The sequence below is a fragment of the Propithecus coquereli genome, unplaced genomic scaffold, assembly GCF_000956105.1.
Source record: "Propithecus coquereli isolate 6110/MARCELLA unplaced genomic scaffold, Pcoq_1.0 Scaffold29, whole genome shotgun sequence".
Classification (NCBI taxonomy): domain Eukaryota; kingdom Metazoa; phylum Chordata; class Mammalia; order Primates; family Indriidae; genus Propithecus; species Propithecus coquereli.
The window spans coordinates 974,926-996,128 of NW_012148507.1; the positions used below are offsets into that span (position 1 = coordinate 974,926).

Here is a 21,203-nt window from a genome sequence, read left to right on the forward strand (position 1 = left end):
GCCATACTCCAGTGAGAAGAGTGAATCTACTGGACTCAGCTATCACCATCCCGTTCCAACACATCATCTTGGCATCCTTATTTTCTTCCTTAGCATCTTACAGGAAGACAATAAAACTGTTCTGGAAAAAAGCCCACCACTTCCCATGTGTTCTGGAGCCCATCAAGTCATGTATCCTGAGAGATGCTGCTGTTAAAGGCATCCTTTCTCCCTTCCACATCTTCAATCTTGCCCCCTGTTGACTCCTATCCACCTTCTTTAGCATACTCAAGCTTCTCCATCTTATAAAAGGTCTTCACTTGACTTCACAGACCTTTTTTTTTAAATTCTGAATGAAAATAAGCACATTCATATTTTTCAAAAATCCATATGAACTAAAAATCAGATTTAAAAAGTTAAAAGAGGTTCTTTGCTTTTTTAACTTAATGACAATAGTGCATGTGTTAGAAATACACACACTATAAATCGATTTGTACTTTTTGGACTAATTTTAGTAATTATATCAGAGAATGTTTAGGCTGGAAGGGAAACCTCATCTCCTCTAGACTTTCATTTGAACAGATCAAAATGAAGTGGTCCCCTGATGATAAACACAACTTTGCTTAGATTGACCTAGCAGGTGACCCTCCAAGCCGGGGTGAAACCCCCAATCTCCTAGTTACTGCTCTTCTGCTAAAAAGCACCTGGGGACCTTCTCGAATATAAGCAAATCAAATTCCAAGTGTAATTCAATTGTAGGGAGAAAACCCCTTCTATATCTTTTATACTTCATCCATGTACACTTAAGTTAAATAACTGTTTCACTGATTAGGAAACTTAAGAGACAAAATTTTAAGCACTTCACAGGCAGATCCGAGGGTTTTGAGGAAAGCTAGCGTCAAAGGAGGGGGGCTGTAATAGAGGTGGTACCAAGTCCCAGCAGAGTCCCACTGAAGGTGGCCATCAGCTTCACACATGCTGTGTGGTGTAGTAGAAAGCGCACAGCCTTTAAAATCGCATTAGAGTTCAGACCTCAGCGTAGTTACTGTTACTTAGCATTACTGGATCTCAGCTGGATCTCTATAAAACGTTGCAACAACCAGGTCTGTTCTGTGCATTCCAGTTCAAAGTGCCTGGCAAGTGCGCCACACAGAGTAACCTACTGAGACCTACCGGAGAGACTATCGAGGACAAGTGATACTCAGGCCAGAGTGCAGTAAAGGAAGGGGCGAATGACAAGTGCCTTCCTTAAAAAGTTCCCTACGCGATACCCCTCTGCTTTCCTCATTTGATCTCGCAAAGCCGCTGACTCAGGGTAAACTAAGAACGGCGTGACCACAGGGAAACATTTTTTCCTCCTTGCGTGGAGGCCAGAAACCCGGCGTGTCTGAAATGTCTGCTACAATCCCAGCAGCAGCAGCCCGGAGGTCAGCAAGGACCGACTGAGACTTTGCCCCGGAGCAGCCTCACGGGGATTGACCTCTGCGCAGAGTCCACACAAAGTGCTGAGTCACGGGGAGGCGGTACCAGCGCCGAGGGGCGGGGTCAGCGCGGTCACGTGGCGAGGGCTGGATCATAACAACGGCGCGGCGTGCAGCGCCCGCGGCCCACGCCGCTTCTTCCCGCGACAGAGCTGCTCTCCGAGCATGCTCAGCTCGGCCCCGCGACCGCACCGCGTCCCCAGTTGCCCCGCTCCACGTTTTCCGGGCGGCCCTGCGGGCAGATCGTGCGTTAGTCCGCGGTGCTGGGAGGCGAGGATGCGGTGCCAGACAGCCACTGGGCTGAGATGGATTTCGGCCGGGCGAGTCCTCGCGTTTTTCCGCGGAAGCAAAGAATCTGCCTAGACAAGAGCTAATGCTGCAAGAGAGGACCTCCTCCTTTTCCCTTTAGTAATGTTAAAGCCCTGATGGGGCTGTCCGCTGAAAACCCACTTCCAGAGGTCGAAACCCGGCCCTGGGTGCAGTCTACAGAATGAGGTGGAGAAATAGACCTACGAAGGCAAAACACTGTCTGCTAGAGGGAAATGACAGTGATTGAACTTGACTTCCATAGATCCGTGTCGGGGATTTTGTTTTTTCCTTGTAACAGAATCGATAAAGGCACTGAGGTGATCATGGTTTAATTTGGCATAAGGGCCTTGTGGTGCAACAGTGACTGCACCTGGTTTGGGATTGTCCAAAGGCCTGGGACCCTCGCTGGGGGTGCTGGTTCAGAATTCGGGGGTAAGGTGGGAGAGGCACCCCGTATGTGAGTGTGAACCGGAATCTGGAGCAGAGGAACTCAAAATATGGTGTTCAACTCTCACTACGTTTAGTATCGTGTAGGGCTTTGGCTAGACTAGAACTTTATCTCCTACCGCCCGTGTCCACGTTTCTGTATTCAAATGAAGCTGGCACCTCTCCCTCTATCTAAGATACGGGCTTCGCAGTATCGCTGTGAGGAAAGGCAGCATGTGTAAGGGAAAAGTGTATTTTGCAAAGTGTAACTCAGGGTCTACATCAGCGCTGTTTCAATAAAGTGGAATATGGGCCATGTGTCTAATCTTAAATTTTCCAGTAACCACCTTTAAAAATTTAAAAGCAACAGGTGAATTAATTTAAATAACATGCCACGTCATATTTAACTCAAAATGTCCGAAATATTATGATATCAACATGTAATCAATATAAAATTTTTGATGAGATATTTACATTTTTTTTTTGTACTAAGTCTTGGAATCCAGTGTACTACACTCATAGCACATTTCCTGGACCACTAAATTTTCATGGGTAATACTAGATCTGTAATTAGATTTTATAAAATTAACAGTTGAAAAAGTGGATTCACTTTCCCAACTTGTTCCAAATTTAGTTAAAAGTTTTCCAATAACCAAATGGAGTATCGGTTTTTAAATTTATGTTTAAATTGATAAAATGAAACTAAAAATTCAGTTTCTCAGTCATGTTAGCCACATTTCACATGCTCAATAGCCTCGTGTTGGTGATGGCTATCACGTTGAGCAATGCAGGTCTGTGAAACTGTGAGATGAAATTATGAGCATAACCAAATGATCCTTTGGATGTCTTACCTGCATGTGAAACGCTTTCTCTGCATCTTCTGCTTTCCACAGAGAAGCTAACATTTATTAAGCACCTACTGTATGCCAAGCACTTTTCTAGAGTTAAAAGTACAAAAGATGCGAATCATCTCAATCCCAGAGGAAGTGACTACCTATTGGAAGATTTTTTTTAAAAGGATTCTATTTTTAATGTGCAAAGGCAACCAAAATACAGAGAGGAATAACTGGGATTCAAAGGATAAACAGGAGTGTGTCAGGTAGAGAATTCCAAGCAGAAAAAACAGCAGAGAGCCAGGACCTGCTAAGGTCCGGTGAGAGGGCACAAGGAGGGTGGGGGAAGTAGCTGAAGTTGTTGATTAGGCTGTGGAAAAATTAGAATGAAATAAAATTGGCTTGGCTTCTATCCCTGCTGTGTGCTGGGGATTGAAACATCATCTCTTGAGCTTCAACCCCCCTCTCCCGCCCCAACACACACACAAACACACATACATACACACACCCCACTGTGGAAATCACAGCCAGACCTTGAGTATCCGTATCCCCAAGCCCTGGGATGAACACATGCAATATGAAGGATGTGGGCGAAGAGACCCCTACTATCATGTTTCGTTCAGCAATTAATAAGTGCTTACCAAATGTTAACTCTGTAGTGCGAGGGAAGGGGCCATTTACACACTTTCTGTTCTCAGTACATGTATGATCTAGTTGATGTCACTTTTCCCAACTTGTCATGTCATCGCTCTGTCAACACATTTGTCGAACAATTACTTGGGGCCAAGGTACCTCCTTCCCTCCCTTTGTCTCCAAGATAAGGCCATCTCTGGGTATTCCTAGTATCTTCTACCCCCATGGCTAGCTCGAGTGAACATCATTTTGATCACTTAATGGATGAATCTTCGGTTCGGATGGAGGAGGAAATGTTGACAAAGTCCCTTTTGTTGCAACGAATAGTGTCTGTGCCATTCTGAGAACATCCGTCATCAAATATTTAGAGAATAACAAATAAAACACACATGGACAAATTGATTCCTCTTAATAACCAGGTCAATTTATTGACCATCAACACTATACACATCCTTACAACATCCGTAAAAGACAGGATTAATGCAGATATGGAAAGAACTTGCCCAAAGTCCCACAGTAAGTGGTGGAACCTTGAGTTGAACGTGTGTTTCATCTGACTCCCAAGTTAGTATTTTTCTCAACCCATTCTGCCGCTTTCAGTCTGATTTCATAAGTGTGAGGCCTATTCCACCTAAAATATATGGTGGGATTTTCATTAACTCAAATAATCAACTTTCTTCCTTAACCCGGAGTATCTCTCTCGATTAGAAAAAACGGATTTCTACAAGTCGCCTTTGCTTAACGCGAGGCCGACTTCACCCGGCTTCCCCGAGTGCCCCTCCTTGGCTCCGCCCCGACCACGCCTGCGCACACCTCCCTCCGCGCGCTCCGGCTCCGGCGGCTCTCGGCCACGCCTCCCATTGCACACCGCCTCCTTTCCCCGCCCCCGCCCGTAGTCTATAAAATCCGGAGCGACGGATCGTGCCCCGGAGCGGCGAGGGAGTGGAGGCCGGGACTGGGCATGCTCTGCGGCGGCGCAGGTTTTGGTCACAAGTAGGAAGAAGGCAGTGCACGACACCGGCAAAGAGAAGCGGGAGCCGCCGCCGGGCCGCGGCGGTGGGGTTCGTTGCCGCCGCCTCGGCGCAGGAGCAGGGCGGGAGCCGAAGCGGGCGAGGGGTGAGGCCGCCGGGCCGAGAGCCGCCCAGCCTGCGCTCACGTCTTTTGCCTCTGTGTCCGCGCGGTGCACCGGACCCCGGGTCTGTCACCTGGGCGCCAGGGACCCCCAGCGCCGGGGAGCCGGAGCGGACGGAACCCTCCCTCCGCCGGCTGCGGCCCGTGGGCGCCCCTCCGGGGTGGAGCAGCCGCCGCTTTCTGCGGGTGGCTGAGTGTCCGGCTCGCGCCCAGAGCGAGCAGCCGCCGTCAGTCCAGAGGAGGAGGAGGAGGAGGAGAAGGAGGCGGCGGCGGCCATGGGGCTGCTGTCCCAGGGGTCGCCGCTGAGCTGGGAGGAGACCAAGCGCCACGCCGACCACGTGCGGCGGCACGGGATCCTCCAGTTCCTGCACATCTACCACGCCGTCAAGGACCGGCACAAGGACGTTCTCAAGTGGGGCGATGAGGTGAGCGCCCGCGGCCCCCTCCTCCGCCGGCCGCCCCTGTCAGGCCACCCGCGCCGCCTTTGTCTGGACCTGCGCCTCGGGCCACATCGCGGTCCGCGCCCTGCACTGCGCCGCGGGGGTCCCCTCCTAGCCCGGGTCAACGTCGAGGGCCGTCCAGACTTTGGGGGCCCTGCTCTGAGCCTCTTGGCCACACTTTTCTCTCTCGTTCATTCATTCTTCTGAGTTTTCTCCTTCACTCACTAAACGCGGATTGGGCGCTGAGAGGGCGTGAGCAGGAAAAAGTGACATTAGGTGCTGCGAATTTTTAATCTAGTTGCAGATCGGTAACTACCGGTACCCGTCGGGTCTCAAAATTCGCTCTTGCGATTAATGTGAAAGAGACTAAGTTGTCTTGGTGGGCCTGTTGCTATTAGAAATCAGGTCTTCAGGATGTCCGCTTCTGCACTCTTCTCACGAAGGTGTCTTAAACCTCTCCGACTTCTCCTCCGTCACCCTTCCACTTTATAGCTATAAATTGAAGCAAATAAATTACGGCTCAATTTTTCTATGTGAGGGGGAGCCTTCCTGATCCTGTTTAGTTCTAAACAGGAATACTTAGAGCTTCAAACTTAGGATTTGTTTGTGCCTTTCCATTGCCTAGATCTAGCATCTAAACTTTACAAATCAGTATTTCCACCTGTGTTCTGCCTGGAGATGAAATGTCTGTGGGTTATCAGTATGTCGAACCATTGTTTATTGGAATGATCTGGAAAGCAGCAATGTTAAAACTGTTAAGTCTGTTCTGCTCTCTTCTTGTTTTTGAAAATCACGTGTAAATGCCCTAATTAACTTACTTCTTGAGAGGCCCATCTGTTTTTCATGTTGTTAGCTGTTGCCTTAGATGACTTGCCACCTGTGTAAATAGTTTATCTTCCGGTCAGTGTTGTTATCACTCTTGGCCTAAGCCTCGAGGTGCTGCTACACCAGTGCAGAACATCTCCTTGCAAAAAGTTAGGTGTTTTAATTTCCAGATTGGAAAATAATTCTGCCTCCTACAACTGAAGAAAATGTGCTGTTTTAAATTAGGAAAGTATAATGACTAGTAATTCACATTTCTGCTGAAGTGGTTTGTCACACTTCTTTGGACAGAAAAAGGACACAGCATGTTTGGTGATAATTTTTCAGTTTTAGTCAGAAGTTCATTGTTCCTTTACAGCATCTGGCATTTTATACGTTCATTTGTGTATTGTGTGTCACTCACAGGAATAGGTAACCCCAAGAAGGAAAAGGACGTTATGCTTCTTGTTCACTTCTGTTTCCCTAGGGTCTAGCCTTGTGCCTGGTATAGTGGGCATCATACTTGTGGCATGAGTGAGTGAACTGCCTTTTAAGGTTCCTACTGGGCCGGGTGCGGTGGCTGACACCTGTAATCCTAGCACTCTAGGAGGCCAAGGTGGGAGAATTGCTTGAGCTCAGGAGTTTAAGACCAGCCTGAGCAAGAGCAAGACCCGTCTCTACTAAAAATAGAGAAATTAGCCAGGCATCGTGGTGTGCCCGGTAGTCCCAGCTACTTGGAGGATCACTTGAGCCCAGGAGTTTGAGGTTGCTGTGAGCCAAACTGATGCCACAGCACTCAGGGCGATGGAGTGAGACTCTGTCTCAAAAAAAGAAAAAAAGATTCCTACTGTAAGATAGCTAGTCATTCTTGAGCAATTCAAAGGTAAAATTTTGTGCCTGTCTTGACATTCATCTAGGTCTACCTAAAAAAAAAAAAAAGACAATGTCTTTGGTAGTCATTGTCCCAGATAGAACTACGTCAACAGGAGACTTGCAGCACAGTTGTAGCATGGCAAGTCACTGTAGACCCCTCAGGCCTATCCATCTTTGGCCCTTTTGCTGTATTCATGCAGGACCCTCCAGGAATCCTTAGTCTTATCCTTTTAAAAAATGTTTCTCCTATTGGCAAGAAGACCATTTAGAACTCCTGTTTTAAGTAACTTGTAGTTGCATAAACCGAAGTGAGAAGAGCTGAAGAGCAGGGCCTTGAAGCACTTGGACAGGCTTCCATGGAGGGAAGGTTTGTAATGGGATTGCCTCCTCTCCCCACTCCCAAAGATCAGGGGGAATGGGAAAGAGTGGCCGTAATTCAAACTTGTATTGTGCATCTATAAGGGAGACACTTGGGCCCAGCATTTCAGCCAGGTGATAACACTTCTTGAAAAGATTATACTGGGCAGATCTGTGGAGAATTAGATTTGAGTTGTATTAAGACTCTAATAGTCGATTGGATAGCACTGCTCTTACGTTAAAATGTGTCAAAGATGTTTGGTGAAAACTTTCGTTAGTGTCTGTTGAGACTGCGTCTTCGATTTCTTGTTCCAAATATTCTGTATCATAAATGAAATACAAAGATATAAATTGAATTTTAAAACTTGACTTGAGATGCTTTCTCTTTTACCAGCATTTTGCTAATTATTTTATGATGTATCCTTTCTATCCTCCTAGGTTTTTTTCTTTACCACATCTTCCTTTGCTTTTTTTCCCCCCAACATATCAATGTCCTTGGAGTGAGGAGCTTACTGCTTAACAGAAACCATGAGGTAGGAAAGTTGTCTTAGATGAAAAAAAAATCTCATTTATTACTTCAAATTGTGCTTTAATGATGTCTCTAGGTAGAGTGTAGAATTTTTGAGAAGAATAACATTCCTGCCTTCAAGTGTCAACAGTCCAGTTGGAATTAGGCAGCCTGACACAAAGGGAAGAATTAAGATTGTGAGGACTGCCCAGGTGATTAGAAATAAAGAAGCCCCACCCTGCTTTTTCCTCTGAAATGGCACTTAAGTGAACCATTGGTCTCCCCTCAGTTCTCTCACCCTTGACCTGTGGGATGCAGATACTAATTCTCCATTGTGATATCTTTACCTTTCTTATGGACAGAGAGAAGGTGTGATGTTGTCTGGGGAAATCCGGTGCCTGAGTATTTGATGATGCCTGTAATTATTCCTGTAGCATTATGTCAAAGTAATCTAATCACCCTTTCACAAGAGAGCATTAGTTTTCAAACTTCAGGTCATGATCCATTAGTGGGTTGAGAAATAAATTTTGAAGATTCCAACCAGGACTTTTTAAGGGTACAATACGATATTGTTAACTACAGGGATGACATTGTACAGATCTCTAGGACTTATTCACTTTATGTAATCGCAACTTTGTACTCATCGATTAGCAATTCTTCATTCTCCCCCCCAACCCCCAGCCCCTGGCAACCACCACTGTGCTGATTCTATGAGTTTGACTATTTTAGATATTTCATATAAGTGGAATCAAACAGTATTTGTCCTTTTGTGACTGGTTTATTTCACTTAACATAACGTCCTCAAGGTTCATCCAAATTGTCAATGTATAGGATTTCCTTTTTTTAAGCCTGAATAATATTCCATTGCTTGCATGTACCACATTTTCGTCATTCTTTCATTGATGAACATTTAGATTGTCTCCACATCTTGGCTATTGTTAGTGCCACAATGAACCTTGGAGTGCTAATATCTCTTTGTCAACTAGGACTTTTTAAAAAAAATGAAATAGAGTACTCTGGGAGGCCAAGGCGGGTGGATTGTTTTGAGTTCAGGAGTTCGAGACCAGCCTGAGCAAGAGCGAGACACTGTCTCTACCAAAAACAGAAAGAAATTAATTGGACAGCTAAAAATATATACAGAAAAAATTAGCCGGACATGGTGGCACATGCCTATAGTCCCAGCTACTTGGGAGGCTGAGGCAGTAGGATTGCTTCAGCCCGGGAGTTTGAGGTTGCTGTGAGCTAGGCTGATGCCACGACACTCTAGCCCAGGCAACAGAGTGAGACTCTGTCTCAAAAAAAAAAAATTAAAAAAAAAAATGAAATGGAGTATATGAAGAATATCAATTTATCATACATAGTGAGAATATGTGAAACTTTTGAGTTATTTGAGGGTATGTGTGAACATCAGGGGTGTATCAGGTTGCATGTAAAGTATTTCTTACTGTGGTTCACAGTTAAGGGAGTTTGAAGGCCACAGTCTCACAGAAGGCTTCCTTCATGAGGTGAGCCTTGCGAAAAAGAACAGGTTACCACTAATCTTTGCATGTAGCAGGAATTTATTATTGCGTGTACTGAATAGAAGTGTAAAGACTGGTCAGAAGCCTAGAGGATTGGACAAGCAAGCTTGTTTTTATGCAGAAGGCTTGGGAAATAACTCAGAAACAGACTGGTGGCTGGGCAGATAAAAGTAGAGTAGGGTGTGGTAGGTGGCGTGGCCCCTGGAGATGAAGGGTGGCCCTGCTAGACAGAAGGTTGTGTTTTGGATGTGATATGTTGGACTGTATTGGCATGATGTCAAAATACTGCTTTTCGTGGTTTGGTGATGTTCTTCCAGGGTCATGGATTTGGATTAAAAAGGGGAAAAAATGAACCTTAACACTGGTCATAGGTATGGTTGGAGTGAGAGCCTGCCACTTTAGAAATGCTCAGCCCTACTTACTAGGGCAATGTCTTACTTGGACAGCATTTATCTCTTCACACCAGAAAGAACCCTATATTTGGGGTTCAGTTTGTGTTCTACTCCTAGGCCTGCCAAACTGCCTGTGTGGTCTTGAGCCTTAGTTTCCTCATTTGGAAAATGAGAGGCTTGGACTCTTTTCTCTGATCCCTTCCAGCTTTTACAGTTTGAATAAGTACAGTTTGGGTAAGATTTTTAATAATGTACATATTTCAAACCAGAATTTGTTACTCTTTGAAATTCACATGGATGTAATCTTTTGATTGCTGAGTAAAGAGAAGGCTGTCACCAATCACTGAGGTGAAAAGAATTGTATTAGAAATTGTATTAGAAATTGTATGCTGCTTTTTGGAACTCATTTTCCAGTGACAACCTCCCAGATGAGTGCTTGTTTCACTTTTAATATGACTCTTAACCCTGGCCACCATTTATTCCGTTTCTGGGGGAAATAGAAGTTCTAACTCGTAGGTGCCAGGAAAATTTTGCCCAAGGTGCCACAGAGAGGTGAAGTTGGATATTCCTGGATGCTCTGTTGCTTGCTAAGAATGCAAAAAAAGTAAGCACTTCTCTGCACAGCTCACACATAACTTTTCAGATTCGAGTTTTTTTTATAATTTGGGATGTGCACATTAAAAGACAGATCTAGGAAATCTATGATGTAAATGTGATAATAAATATGTGACTTTCGATTTTTGCTCATCATTCATGTTAGCTCCTTGCCAGGCCTTTTCAGCTATTTCGGAATTGAAATCTGTCTGACTCCAGATCCATTTCTTAAACACTATACCAGGTTTTGGATTATTTACAATGCATGAGATTTCATCACAATTCCTTTTACAGAGTTCTAACTATACTGGTTGTAGAGATGTCAGAACACATTTGAAAGCAATCATGGGCCAGGTGTGGTGGCTTGTGCTTATAATCCCAGCACTTTGGGAGGCCATGGTGGGAGGATTGCTTGAGGCCAAGAGTTTGAGACCAGCCTGGGCAACATAGCAAGATCTGTCTCTACAAAATAATTAAGAAATTAGCTGGGTGTGGTGGCACATGCCTATAGTCCTAGCTACTCAGGAGACTGAGGCAGGAGGATCTCTTGAGCCCAGGAGTTCGAGGTCACATGAGCTAAGATCATGCCACTGCGCTCCAGCCTGGGTGACAGAATGAGACTCTGTCTCTAAAAAAAGTAAAAATAAAAAACACAATAAAAGCAATCATGTAATTTTTCTATTTTTTTTAACCCAGTGCGGTGGCTCTCTAAGGCAAAAGAAGGTAAATTGTCCTCTAGTTATCAGAAAGATTCCTGTGAACTTTGAGAGGAAAGTGCAGTGTGTCGTAAGTGTGTTCTTATGTATAAAAGCAAGAAGGAAGTTATTAAGGGCTGGTATAAATAATACATTGAATTTGAACTTCCAGTTTGCCTATGCTAGGTTCAGAATGCTGAAGTGATTATTTAGAAAATGTATAACTTATTAATGAATAAGCTTATGATCCCATAAAAAATGTCCTGAGATATAAATCTAGAGTGGACAAAAGCAGTCATTTGAGTCTAAGTGAAAGTTTTGTGTAGCCTTGAGCAAATTGCTTAATCTTTCTTAACTTCAGTTATGTCATTTATAAAATAGGGACAGTAATACCTTTCTTATAGGGTTATTGAGGTTAAATGAGATAATATTGGTGAAATGTTTTGCAAGTTAAATAAAGACTCAAATGACAGTGTAAATGGTTTACTTAGAAACTTTAAAATATCCAATATATCTCATTTAAATAGCCATGGTCATTGGGAATGAGACACTCCATGTATATAGGGGTTTTTTCTCAATTAACTGAAACTTGCTCATTCAGATACAATTGCATTCCATTAACTTAGTAATTTTTGATGGTATTTCTAAATTGCATTTCAAAATCTAAATTGAATTTCAAAAATGCATTGACACTGACTTCTTAGGATAACATATTGAGCACAAATTATTTTTTAACAGACATTACAAAGATTCAGATTTCTTCTGTAGGTCATTGGGTATCCTATGGCACAAAATGCAAGGTTGTTGCATCTTTCTATTTATTTTAGCTGTTACTGGACATTGATTCAACAGCATTTATTGACCTGCATCTAAAGTACAGTGATGAAATCAAGGGACAAAAGTGCAACATGATTGGAGCCTTCTGGTGGGGTTTTGGTTTTTTCTTTCAAAATTACTTTTTTTTACCAAGAGATTCCTTTTTGAAGGTTAGGAAACCAGATAGATATCTGACCTTATGTGTATATCAGAAATTAAAGCTAAGAATTTAAGTTTGGTTTAAATGTGAGCTTGACTACTGCTTTTAGTGTTCATCTCATTTTTGTTTTTTTTCTGGTTTTTTTTTTTTGTTTTTTTTTTTGAGACAGTCTCACTCTTTTTGCCCGGGCTAGAGTGAGTGCTGTGGCATCAGCCTAGCTCACAGCAACCTCAAACTCCTGGGCTCAAGCAATCCTTCTGCCTCAGCCTCCCAAGTAGCTGGGACTACAGGCATGCGCCACCATGCCCGGCTAATTTTTTCTATATATCTTTAGTTGTCCGATTAATTTCTTTCTATTTTTAGTAGAGACAGGGTCTCGCTCTTGCTCAGGCTGGTCTTGAACTCCTGAGCTCAAACAATCTGCCCGCCTCGGCCTCCCAGAGTGCTAGGATTACAGGCGTGAGCCACCATGCCCGGCCTTTTTCTGTTATTTTTGTGTTATATAGTTTTGTGTGGATTTTCTTTTCAAACTAATTTCATTGAATTATAATTACATACAGTCATATGCACCCATTTTGTACATCCAAGTGTACAGTTCATTGACTTTTAGCAAGTATATGTAACCAGGTATCTGCCACCACATTCAAAAATATAAATATATAAATATATATAAATATAAAACATATGTGTAACATTGGTTACGTGCACTTTAGTGTTGTAAGTTCAGTGAATAGGTATAGCCAGTTTGTAGACGTCTTTGTGTAGTTCTGGATAAGTAGAGGTTTTGCTGTACTTTAAAAGCATGAAGAAAGTAAAATGGAAGGAAAGGGTTATTACTCTTGTATACCTAGCTCCTGTAGAAAAATCTTTCAGGACTTAAAGTTACTGTGACCCCACAGTATCACTGTTGAATTCTTCCATGTGAAGATCTTACTGTCTTACAGTGGTATTAGCAGATACATTCATTGATTAGTACTCTATATATAGCCCCATTTTGAAGCATAAACCTAAGTAAAGTTCAGTGAGACCCTATATCTTGAGAAAAGATGTCACAATATTAATTGAGCCCCAAACATTAGAATTTGTGTTTCTGAACGTTTTTACATAGTCAAGACATTTGAATATATTGTTCAAGTTAGAAAACTATACATATGGGGCATTACTAATGTTGCTGGTAATACTGGATGGACCATATCCTAATGAGCTTACTAAGTATTCTTTGTTTCTGTATTCATGATATATGAGTTTTTTTTTTTTAACATTTTAACAACTGTGTTGAGGTATAATTGACACACAATTAACTGCACATATTTAAAATGTACAATTTGATGTTTTGATGTATGTGTACACCTAGGAAACCACCACCACAGTCGGGATGATAAACGTATCCATCATTTCCAAAAGTGTGCTTGTGCCCTTTTGTAATTACTTCCTCTTCATACCCCCAGGCAGCTGATCTGCTTTCTGTCACTGTAGCTTAGTTTGCATTTTCTAGGTTGTTATATCTAGGAAGTCATACAACATATACTTTTTAGGTCTGGCTTTTTAAACTTTGCATAAATATTTGGAGATTCAACCATGTTGTTGAATGTGTCAGTAATTTTTTCACTTTAATTGCTGAGTAATATTTCATTCTGTAGATATTCCACAGTTTGTTTATTCATTTACCATTTGTGTTATATCTAGTTTTTCACCATTACAAATAAAACTTCAAAATGAAAATTAATATACAAGTCTTTATGGACTTATGCTTTTCTTTATCTTGATTATTACCTAGGAGTGGTGTGTTTTAACTTTTTAAGGAAACTACCAAACTTTTCCAAAGTGGTCATACCATTTTGCATTCTTACAAGCAGGGCACACCAGTTCCATTTCATTGACATCCTGGCTAACACTTAGTATGGGTAGTCTCCTTAATTTTAGCCATTCTAATAATAGGTGCATGGGTGGTATTTTATTGTATTTTTAATTTGCATTTCCCTAAAGACCAGTGATGGCAAGTATATGACAGATTCTGGCTCTGTTGCCCTGGCTAGAGTGCCGTGGCGTCAGCCTAGCTCACAGCAACCTCAAACTCCTGGGCTCAAGCCATCCTCCTGCCTCAGCCTCCCGAGCAGCTGGGGCTACAGGCATGCGCCACCATGGCCGGCTAATCTTTTCTATATATGTATTTTTAGTTGTCCAGATAATTTCTTTCTATTTTTAGTAGAGACGGGGTCTCACTCTTGCTCAAGCTGGTCTCAAACTCCTGACCTTGAGCGATCCACTCACCTTGGCCTCCCAGAGAGCTAGGATTACAGGCGTGAGCCACCGCGCCCGGCCGGCAAGTATCTTTTAACGTGCTTATTTGTCATCTGTATATGTTTTTTATGAAGTATGTTAAACATCATCTGTCTATTTGAATTTTTGTTTTCAAACTATTGAGTTTTGAGAGTTCTGTGTATTCTGGATGTAAGTCTTGTCAGATACATGCTTTGTAAGTAAGTATTTCTTCCCAGTTTGTTTTCATTCTCTTAACAGGGTCTTTTTTTTTTTTTTGGAGCCAGAGTCTTGCTTTGTTGCCTGGGCTAGAGTGAAGTGGCATCATCATAGCTCACTGCAACCTCAAATTCCTGGGCTCCAGCAATTCTTCCGCCTCAACCTCCTGAGTAGCTAGGACTACAGGTGCACACTGCCACGCCTGGCTAATTTTTCTATTTTTTGTAGAGACAGGATCTCATTCTTGCTCAGGTCTCAAACTCCTGACCTCAAGTGTTCTTCCTCCCTTGTCCTCCCAAAGTTAACAGTGTATTCTGAAGAACAGTAGTTCTTAATTTTCATGAAGTCCAATTTGTCCATCTATTCTTTTATGAATCATGCTTTTGGTGTGGTATCTAAGAAATCTTTGCCTAATGCAAGGTCACAAAGGTTTTCTTCTGTGTTTTCTTATAGAAGTTTTATAATTCTGGATTTTATATTTAGGTCTATGATCTATTTTGAGTTGCATATATTTTTATGTATGATACAAGGTATATATTAAAGCTTTTTGGTTTTTTGTTTTTGGTTTTTTTTGTATTCATCTAGAAGCATTTGTTGAAAAGGCTATCCTTTCTCCACTGCCAACAGAGCACTGCCTTTGCCTCTCTTTCTAATACCAGTTGTCTGTCTACGTGTGTTCTTATTTCTGGACTCTTTTTACTGTTGTGTTTTTCTTGCCTTTATGTCAGTCGCTCTTGATTGCTACAGTTTTGTAAGTCGTGAGATCAGGTAGTGTTAGCTTTCCAGCTTTATTCTTTTTCAGCTTGTTTGACTCTTCTGGATACTTTGAATTTCCGTGTGAATTTTAAAAGCAGGTTGGCAATTTCTACTAAAAAAATTCTGGGATTTTGATTGGGATTGCATTGAATCTCTAGATCCATTTGGGGAAAAGTGACATCTTAATAATGAGTCTTCAAGTATATGAACAAGTACATATTTCCACTTACGTTGTCTTTAATTTTTCTCAGCAATATTTTGTAGTTTTCCGTGTACAGGTCTTTCACATCTTTTTTGTCAGATTATCCCTGAATGTTTCCTAAGTTTTGATTCTATTATAAATGGCATTATTATTTTTTAAATTGCAGTTTGATTTTATTGCTAGTATATTGAAATAAAATTGGTTTTTGTATATTCATTTTGCAACCTTACTAAGCTCACTTTTTGAACATAGGGTTATAGTTCTAATAACTATTTAATGTCCTTGGCTGCCAATTCTATCTTTGTCATTTCAGGTCAGATTTGATTGGTCTTTCTCTTAATTTTGAATATATTTCTCTGCTTATTTGAATGTCTGGTAATCTTTGATTAGATGCTAGACATTGTGAACTTTACCTTGTTGGGTGTTTGATATTTGTATATTCCTGTAAGTATTTTGAGCTTCATTCTGGAGTATGGTTATTTGGAGATAGTGAGATCCTTTAGGGGTTGCTCTCCCAGTTTTTTAGACAGATCGAGAGTCCTCTTCAGTTTAGGGCTAATTATTTCTCTCTACTAGGGAATATCTTCATGAGTTCTTTACCCTATGGCCCTGAATTACAAGTTATTCCATCTGGCTGGTGGGAACATACCCTGTTCCATTGCCTCACATGTATTTGATTTACTACTTAATCCTTGAGAGGAGACCCTCTGTAGATCTCTGGGGTTCCCTGTGTAGCTCTTTTTCTGGTCGTCTGTCCTGTGATCTCTAGTCGACCTGGTTTCCTTAGACCTGCAGCTCCATCTCCTCGCAAGGACTCCACTGGGCTCTGCTTCACTTTCCTGCCTTTCTGCCCATGACCTAGACCCTCTCTCCAAGCATTAAGTTGGGAAAACTGTAGGGCACACTTAATCTTTGCTCCCATATCTCAGGGATCTCTTCCCTTTGTTATCTGATGTCCAGTGTCTTGAAAACTGTTCTTTCATCTAATTTTTCTCTCTTCCTCTTTTTTTGTTCTCTTTTTTTTTTTTTTTTTTTTTTCAGGTGGGGAGGATAAATTTGGGCTCTTTTACTCCATCTTGATTAGAAGTGAAAGTCTTTCCCACTTTTTATGTTAAGTCTTTCAGCCCTGCTCTCCTTTGTAAACTTTGTCCAAAGTCTGGCTACCCTTGTGGTTTATAAGATACCTGCTAGCACCTAAAATGTAGCCAAGTTTTAAAGTCAGGATTTTCTTAGGTCTTAAGCTATAATGTTCATCATTTAGTGTCCATGTTATCATCCAGTGACTGGGTTTTAGTTTATAAAAACACAATTATTTTGACAGTTTACATATATTTTATGAATGAGCTTCAACGTGAAGTTGAGAGTCTAAGCCCCTGCTCTTCCCAGGTTACGTGATCTTAGATATGGAACTTAAGTTATTTGGACCACAATTGTCTCATCTGTAAGACTAATCAAGAAACCGTACCATTTGGTTTTGAATTGCATGCTTATATAGATATATATTTTTGTTATTGTATCTTTTAATTTTTAGCTGTTTCAGAATGCTTTAGACTTCCCAGAACTTACGAAAATTAGTGCGTATGAGAAACAGTAGAATCCGTTTTCTTCCTCTGTCACCTTTTGGGTTTTAGCATTTTCTTTGAGATAACATACTTTACTGGCAACTGAAAAAGCCATGTAATTATAAAGCCACAGATACTGGGTTTCTAGAAATTTAGTGTGAGGTACGTAGGATTGCTGTGTGCAGGAAGGATGGCGGGCTTCCCAGAGGTGTGGAAGGACGGATGAAGTGAAGCCACTGGCTGTACCGGGGGGCAGGCACTGGGGCTCTGGCATTGGCATATCTCGAACATGTAAAGGAATTGGGAAAAGAGCAAAAAGTGGTTTCTAACCAAAATAAATGCCACAAAGCCTATGCATGTTTTTACAGCTCATACGATCCTTGAAATCTTGATTATAATTTTTAGGAGGAAACAGGCTTGAACCAGGACAGCGTATGAGTTTGGGTCACTTAGATAGTATCTCCATGGCTACTAAGTTATCACTGTTGTGTAGTGATAATGGAATGGATCAAGTGGGTTAAAGTGACGACCTTTAATCTCCACTTAGTGGTTACGTCTCTCAGACATTGTTTAAAAGATGAGGAAGCATGTAATGAACCTCAGACTTCTAGCCAAAAGAGTTCATTTTTGATACCTCCTTATAGGTACCGGGAAAACTTGATTATCTAGGTTGGTATGTCATATGACTAAGGTTCTCCTCTGTCAGATGATCTTTAGAGAACTTCCTGTATTAGGTTTTTGTGTCTGTTATGGTTAGGATTTGATAGTTGAACTTATTTCCACAGTAAGATTACAAAAGAACCCCCAAACAGATGTTCCTAATTACATAAATGTTCATACAGACCCACTGTCATCTTTGTCCTCGTCCTCTCCCCGCAGATTCTTTTTGTAGTCCTTTGGATTTAGTTAACGCCTTTCTTTTTGAATTGAATGCTGATTTATAAGAATTAAAACAATGCCCTAAGATGAGAGACTCCATGTCCCCTTTCCTAGAAACTAGTAAAAATCTGGACTGTGCATCTACCCCGTTTGTATTATACACAGGGTTCACGGGATGGGGTGTCCAGAGCTTCACAGAGGTAGTGAAGGTCTTGAAGTACCTGTGAAAGCCAGCTGGCACTTCTCTGAAGTGTTTGAAAGAGTCAGGGATTGTAACAGTGATCTTAAACATTAAAAAGTTAACATCTTCAAAAAAAAAAAAAATCTTTACAAAGTATATTTTCTAAGAACTGTAAGCCTCAGACAAACCTAAAGGTTGTTTGAGTGTACTTGCTTCATTCCCCTCTCTAAATGTTCACAAATTGACCCAAACCAGCTGCCTAGAAGCTGTGTTATTTTCTAAAGCACTTTTCAGCAGCCCTGCCTGAGCTAAGCAGGGTAGTTCTCTAGCCTGCCATTGTTGTGTTCTGTCTGGGGGTTATGATTTGTTGGCTCCACTACTCAAATAGAGTGAGAACTAGGAAGTAAACAAAAGTCCTCTGAGCACAAAGTCCATGCATTTTACTCCTAGAAGCCTATCTCAGCCCATACCCAGAGATCGCTTTCTTATACACAGTTCCTGCAAGCTCGGTCATCAAGTTTCTCAGCTCAGGATAAACTGCAAGAAATCAATTGAGGCAGAAATGAGAGGGACCAGTCGGAGAGCCACTGTGAAAAGCAGGTCCAGATGTGGCCTCCAAGGGCCTTGCTCGGTTATAACTGTAGTTAAAGAAATGAAATCACTAATAAAGTATGAAGCCTTAATAAAATAAAAAGTGAAAGTAATGTTTAGTATCTTCCTATTGAAAGCGGAAGAGGATGTAATCAATTTAAGAAAGATTTCCACTCATATACATAAAACTTTTTAATACAGTATATGCTCTAAAGGGGTAAGCTTTGAGCAGCAAGACAATTCACTTGAATAAAATCGGCTTCTTAGCAATGCAGAGTCAGTAACACTCTATAATTGAGGGTGGAAGAAAAATGGACGATCATACACTAACAGAATTTCTGGGAGACATTAATTACAGAAACGGTAATTTAGAACTGGTAGACATTTGTTTTTCTCTTATTTTATACATGATATAACTAAGGCCTAGGGACTAAAACACATTCTGAGTGGCTATAATTGGGGAAAATTAAGACTGCTCTGGAGAGGGTAACCACCTTGCACAACTCCAGGAGGGACCAGTCTGGGTCGTGCCCCATGGGGGTGGGAATGGGAAGGGGTCACAGTGTTAGTAGAGGTCTCTCTGAAGAGGTGGCACTTGACTTGAGATGCACTAGAGCCAGCTCCTTTGAGGGCTGTGGTAAAATCTTTCAGGCAGGGGGAGTAGAAGTGTTTCAGAGGCCCTGAAGTGGTGGTTGGAGAAGCAGAAAGAGGCCAGTGTGTCTGCAGCATGGGGCGATGGGGGGCAGGTGATATGAAGGAGGCTGAGATTTACCCTAATGGTCTCGGGGAAGGGTATTGGATTTTTGGCTGAGTGTGAGCCGTTTAAGAGTTTCACGGAGGAGAGTGTCTTGACCTGCTTGGTGAAGGAACCTGGTCTGCCTCATTGCAGAGTTAGATAGCGTTCCACACTACTAGCTTTCACTTTTGACCAAGACCAGGGTCACTAAAACAAGTGTTGCGTCAAACAATATTTTCGAGAAATAGTACTTCCCTTCACTTGAGTGACATTCTGATATTTCTGTTCTAGTCTATTAAAGCATTTTTTGTAATGTTTATCACAACACACCATGGCCCACTAAAAGGTTAACCAGCTTCTGGAAAACACTTACCAGACACTATTCTCCCTCAATCAGAGTATCACTGCCCTAGAGCCAGAAAACAGTAACCACTAACACTGGAGTGGCACTGTGTACTTAATACTGTTTCAGGCACTTTACATGCATTATTTTATGTAATCCTTCCCTAGTGGCCCGGTGAGGCTGGCATTACCCCCATTTTACAAAAGAAAAAACAGAAGCACCAAAAAGTTACCAAGATTGAAACTGATTGACTCCAAAGCCAGCACTTTTAACTGCTCCCCCACATACTGCCACCCAAATGGGCAGAAGGAAACAAGCTCTGTGACAGTTTTAATGGGCTCCAACCAGAGATGAGATTGAGGGTGGAGAGGAAAAGAAGAAAAAATAGAGGAAGGGATGGTGGTAATGCAGGAGGAAGTAGGCTTTTTTTAAAAATGAAAATGTAAATATGTCTTAGAGCCACAGATGCAGGCTTAAGCATTTTTTGGTACCAGATAGCCAGTAATTCTCTTCTAGTGAAATGCCAGCACTCTTTTCAAAACAACACCATTGAATATGCTTGGTAAATTTCTCGGTCTGCAGGACAAATGCTAACAAGTTTAGTAATGTGACCGCAGCCTTCCCAGCTAATCTTCTGCTGGCAAGCCAGCCCTGTGAAAAGGCAGATGCAGGACGAGCCCTTTATATGAAAATCGGGCTGACCTCATCTGATAGTTATGCAGCCTGTGCCAACCTCTTCCCAGGGCAGCAGGTAGCAGGCCAGAATCAGAACCCCAAGTCAGGAACTTTGACTTATCTTTGAGATTTTCATCCTTTAACATGAATTTCAAATGTGGCAGGGAGGGAGTTTGTATTAACAAGAGTCTAAATCTTCCAAATCCCACAGGTTAGAATTACTTTGTTGGTGGGATCTGCCGTAATATTCAGGTATGACTCCCGAATGGGAGCCTGACGCTGCCTTTATCAGATGTGGTTATAAAAGAGTATCTGCGCGCAAATGCTTTTGATGGTGGGATGGCATTAAACTTGGGGGTCTTGAAGCACTGTCGTCTTGTCACTGAGGGCATAGCTGTGCCCCTCTGAGCACAGCAGTCACTTTGAAGTTACAATTCCTGTTTGGCATTGGCTCACTTAGTCTCTTTAGAAAGCACTCCTTTTTTTTTTTTTTCCTCCTTGTTGGATTGGTTAGTCTAACACCAGTTGCTGTGAGTTAAAAATCCTTAATTTCTCAATGTTTCTCATAGCCAATCCTGGAATTTAGGACAACCTAATTTATAAACATACTTTAGAAGGGAATGTGTTTGCTTTCTTGCTTGCACAGCCCTGGAAATGGATCAGGTGCTCAGCTGGGTACCGCCCATAGAGGGCGTGTGTTCTCTCTAGCAATAGTCATGCATTCATGCCAGAGCCCTAAACTCTCTTGCACCTGTTGGGGAGCCGCTGCAGATTCTCCATAGACCTCACTCCCTATGGCGCCCCTGCTCCTCTCCAGCTCTGGCCACTGCAGCGCCGTTGATCCAAAGCAGC

The 21,203-nt window shown here is 42.1% G+C and overlaps 1 protein-coding gene across 1 annotated transcript in view; it reads left to right on the plus strand.

Moving 5' to 3' along the window:
• The first annotated feature begins 4,650 nt into the window (after positions 1-4,650).
• The window catches only part of GCLC (glutamate-cysteine ligase, catalytic subunit), a 50,348-nt gene continuing 33,795 nt past the window's right edge, over positions 4,651-21,203 (plus strand). The window contains exon 1 of the mRNA XM_012648602.1: positions 4,651-5,217. Within this exon, the coding sequence (XP_012504056.1) occupies positions 5,068-5,217 (150 nt within the window). The 5' untranslated portion in view covers positions 4,651-5,067. The remainder of the gene's footprint in view (positions 5,218-21,203) is intronic.